At 39.5% G+C, this 5,201-nt stretch overlaps 1 protein-coding gene across 1 annotated transcript in view; it reads right to left on the bottom strand.

Annotated features, from left to right (window-relative positions):
* Positions 1–291: 291 nt before the first annotated feature.
* LOC101864210 (universal stress protein Slr1101) overlaps positions 292–5,201 on the bottom strand; it is a 24,606-nt gene continuing 19,696 nt past the window's right edge. The window contains exon 4 of the mRNA XM_005093730.3: positions 292–2,551. Within this exon, the coding sequence (XP_005093787.1) occupies positions 2,300–2,551 (252 nt within the window). The 3' untranslated portion in view covers positions 292–2,299. The remainder of the gene's footprint in view (positions 2,552–5,201) is intronic.

Below are 5,201 nucleotides of genomic sequence, written 5' to 3'. Positions count from 1 at the left end.
CATGGGCCACCGAACCCGAACCTTTCATTTTCAGAGAAGTCACATCTTCTGTACATCCCAGTTTAGCTTAGATATATTAAGAGTTTACGGCTCTTGCAACACAAATAAGTCAGATAAGTACCAATGGTTAGAAGTATTACTAAGGAGCAACATACGAAAAAAAAGAAAGGGGAAAGATAGGGTCAATAGAACAGATGTTCGATAGAAAAATAGAAACAAACCACACAAGAGCACAAGCCAACCATCCACTCATCCCAATTTCACAACATGAAAGACTATAACACAACTCAATCAATGTTACAAATTTTTATTAAATGAACTGTAACAGCAAATAGCTTTATTTTGTTAGAGCTTCAGCGCATACATCACAGCACAAAAGACAGAAGGCAGCGAGTGATCTCTTTGCTGATTATATAGGTATAAGTCATAAATTGGAGTGAGGGGAAAAAATAGGTACGATCTGTTGAACATAATCAAAGAATAAATGCTGCTTAAACTGTGAACACATAATATTTCATTTACAAAAACAAAAAATGCAAAAATGAATCTGTCACCAACAGCTTATTTAAAAACAAAATGGCTCCCCAAAGGCATAAAAATATGGTCATAAGCATAATGTCACCAACTGGCAGAAGAAATGAACTGTACAGTCATATGGCAGCGTGACTCGGATAGGAAACTGGGAATTGATGGCAGAGAATGCCAGTTGCAACCATCCAAGCTGACACACACAGACAATACAAAAACCAATTCACAAGACGCATAAAGCTGTCTAGCCAGAATGTCTCCCCCGTGGAACACACAAACTCGTATCTAGCACGAAAAACGAACTAATTACTTTGTGAAGAAGAAACACAATCATGCCATTATCCATATGAGTATTTCAAGGAATAAACACGATTTTGTACTTCACAGAAGGCAGAATTACATGACAATTCACACACAACCAAAATGGTTCCCATGTAGCAACCTCATTCCCGAATGAATTGACAAGAAGTCAATTTCCGGAGAGACTTCAATGTACTGAGCTAACATTCACATTTTTCATCAACATTTTGCAAAGCCATCCAAATGTGCAAAATCACCTGAGTTTATAGTATAGGCTGTTATCAGCTTGTTCAACTGCTCCGTCCTGTGTTTTACTTCATGTACTTCATTTGCCACCAAAGTCTTTAGTCTTATCATCAACAATGACTGTAAAGTGTAGAGCAATTTAATCACATAATGTAAAGTTAAGAACAAAACTGTTAAAATGTGGAAGATTTTTTCATGTAATTCAAATCGCAAGTTTAGAAATTGAAATTTGTAGTATTTGCATCCCTGAGTAAAAACATTGAGCTAGCAAATCTGTCTCTGACATTGGATTAACACCGTGAGTGAAGGCTACAGAGAAGGCACATAAAGACAAAAAGTGTCCAAAGCTCTCACACAAACTGACAAATTGGAATTTCAAGAAATCTTTACAAGAATATAGTTTTTTTTGTTTTTAGTGGGGTTTTTTTCAGCATCAAACCCCAAAGTGAATCTTATCAAAATGAAATCTGCTTACATTGACGCTTGCCAAAAAAACAAACCCTGCCTATTTACTCTTGCCTGGCATGAGATTTTTGCACATGTCTAAAAATCACCAAGAATATGGTATGTATCTGAGGTTCATTAAGATTATAATAGCTACTAAATACACAGCAGTTTGTTTCACAGACAGGCATTTCCCATCTGGTTATGCCAGTTACATTACATTCTTTTTTCTTAACCCAGAGGGACCTAGTGCATATCCCAGTGTGAAGTAGTGCTAATCTACGACTAGGAGTTTTCCCTCAAAAGTTTAGGTGAATGAGTCCTGTCAGCTCAAGGAGGGGGGTGGGGGGGTGAAGGGGAGGGGAGGAGGGGGGCAACGCAGGGCTCAAATGGTGAACAATAGAAATGCTTAGACAATGTAGAATGTTACAAACGCACTGACACACACTGTATACATGTACACAATTAGAACTCTTTCTCACAATTAACACATTTTCTTCATCTGGGATAGGAATATTGCTGAAAAGAAAACTACATGCAGGCAAAGTACAAAAAATTGTTCAAACAGAACAGACTGAAACATATTTAGCTTTATGTGAATTGAGTGAAAATAACACTCATAAGGAAAGGAATTCCATACAGTTGCAGGATACAAGACTCATTGACCCATTATGTGGATCAACTGTCCACATTATTTTATCATAAACATTGGTTTCTCCTGGCTTGGATTGTCAAGCGCAACAGAAACAGTGAGTTGAGGTGGGTGCCCATTACAAGAACTTTAGACATGTTTGAGCTCCTGCAGATGCTGAAGTTCCTCTTGTTGCACATGTTTGTGCGGGTGCTTGCAGACAAACACGGGCACGTGGGAATGATGGACCAGGTAGTCGCTGACGGAGCCCACGAAGGTCCGGCGCAGAGTGCCCATGCCACGGCTGCCCACTATGATCATGTCAGCTGTCTCCTCCTCCACCGCCTTCAGGATTCCCTCCCCGGGCTTGGAGGCCATAACACTCTTTACCTTGCCTCCCAGCTGAGGATGGAAGACGAACACATAAGAAAGATGAATGAAACTATGATATGGCATTTATATCCTTTTCAAGTAAAGGGAAGCACTTCGAAACAATAACTGTCATTTAGCGATTTTTAGTTTTAGTTTTAGTAAGTGTTTTATGGCACTCGCAAGACAATAAGGTCATATAAGTACCGAAGATTAGAGGTGTTACAAGAGAGTAATAAACTCAAAAAAGAAGGAGGGGAGATAAGGACGATAGATGTTTGATAGGAAAGGAGAAGCAAGCCACACCAGAGCACCCGCCAACCATTTAATGATTCGATACAAAGCAAAATAGACGGTGAGAAAAAATAGGCGTGCAGGGGGGGGGAGGGGGGAGATAAGAACCAGTAGCGCCCTCCAGCCACCAGTAAAATATTACCCCTGCAAATAGACATGAGGATGCATGATGCAGGCTTACATAAAAAAAAAAAATGAATACTCGTCCCAAAGTAGTGTAAAGGGGTGGTGAAGCACTATGCCCAATTTACATTTTTTAGACTACATAGGAAGATGCATTTTTTGACTCTGTCTGTCAGGGTCAACCCCATATCCGATATAATATCACAACAGAAAGAAGGACATAAGCAACAAAAGATCTTCCCCACATGCGAATGGCACGCGCATCTTCTGCATTCAAGGCCAAGAGCCCTTCTACAGCACAACACAGACACCAAATGATTTATATTATTTAGTAGAGGATTTACGGCACTCGCAACTGCATAAGGTCATATGAGCACCAAAGGGTGGATGTCAACAGAGAAATCTTTACAAGGAATCAGGCTTACTCTGCTCACCTCTCTAGCTTCAAAAACACAAAGTCTGTTTCAACTTTTACAGCACCCCGGAATTAGCAGGTCACAAGAGTGACAAACATTAAAGAAGTAGAGGAAAAATGACAATAGTAAGGATTAATAAAGAAAAAGCAGCAGTTCCCTGATGAATCAGCACACCAGAATGCTTTGTGAAACCAATGTATGAAATATAATAGTAACTGGCCGTTGCTAATGAACAGGTGGGCGTATTAATTAATAAATTTCGGAAATAATAACCTTCGAAACAGTTGAGGGATAGAATAATGAAAATGTTAATAGGGTTTTGGGTTGTTGCATTTTTTTTCAGACCAACCCTCCTGTTTTAGTTTTTGAAAGAGTTTGACAGCCCTTGCAACACAATAAGATATTAAATACCGAAGAATATGTGTTACAAGAGAGTGATATACAAAAAAAAAAAAGGAGAGATAAGAAAGAGGGATGTTTGACAGGAAAGAAGGAGCAAACCACAAAAGAGCACACGCCAACCACCCGCTAACCATGCCTCCTGCCCCATGTCCCGGAGACCCAACGCAGGAAACACACTCTATGGAGCTGCATATCTGTTGATGAAGATCTGCCACTTTCACTACATGACACAGGCTGCAGCAAGTTTACAAATGTGTCGACAACAGCAACAACTACAACAACAACTACAACAGCAACAACAACAGCAACAACAACGACAACAGCAACTACTACTACTACTACTACAACTACTACTACTACTTCTTCAACAGCAGCAACAACTACGACAGCAACAATTTCAACTACAACAACAACAAAAACAACAACAATTGCTACAACAACAGCAACAACGATTACCACAACAACAACAATAACAACAACAACAACAATAACAACTACTACTACTTCAACAACAGCAACAACAACTACGACAGTAATAACAACTTTTACAACAGCGATTTACAACAGCGGCAACAACTACTTCTATAACAGCAACAACAACTACTTCTACAAAAGCAGCAACAATTACGACAGCAATAACAACTACTAGAGCAGCAACAACATTTTTTACAACAGCAACAACAACTACAACAGCAACAACAACTATTACAGCAACAGCAACAACAACAAAAGCAACAACTACTACTCCTAAAACAGCAGCAATAACTACGACAGCAACAACAACAACAACTACAACAGCAACAACAACAAAATAAACGGCCATCTCCTAGGATAAAAACGAACAGTCGGCTGTCCTTGAGAACAAAGATTGGAGAAGATAAATGAAGACTTACCAACTACCACCCCTCCCCCCCCAAAAAAAACATTAAAAAAAATAATACATAAAAATAAAACATAAACAAAAACAACAAGACAGTGTTATACTCGCGTTCTTCTTCTTCATAGTCATCTAAAACCAATTTAAATAATCATCTACTGATGTGAACAGCTGGACTGTGTGATAGCGGTCAACAAAAATGTTGGATGGTGATTTCACTGCAGAGAAATGTTAAATCACCAACAAAGCCTGGTGCAAAAAACCCCCCTCCCCTCCCCCCTCTAAAGAGCACTGTGTCATGTGACTATGAAAGAAACGCCCATGAGCGGTCATTGTTGTGCAGTCCTTTTCATCTCGTAATCAATACATCAGGACACTAGCAAACCTGAACAGATGTAACAGACGGACAGCACCCCACACCAAAGCCACAACGCGAATTTTACCGAATAGAACAGCAGGCAGATATAATAAAGAACAAAAGAGGGGCTTGTTTTCTAAAACAACCCCCCCACCCCCCAAAACAACAACAACAAACAAACAAAAAACAACAACAACAAAAAACCGACCCCCC

The sequence above is a fragment of the Aplysia californica genome, unplaced genomic scaffold (genome assembly GCF_000002075.1).
Source record: "Aplysia californica isolate F4 #8 unplaced genomic scaffold, AplCal3.0 scaffold00068, whole genome shotgun sequence".
NCBI lineage: Eukaryota > Metazoa > Mollusca > Gastropoda > Aplysiida > Aplysiidae > Aplysia > Aplysia californica.
The sequence above is the reverse complement of the archived record's forward strand: the minus strand, read 5'-3'. Positions and strand labels throughout refer to the sequence as shown.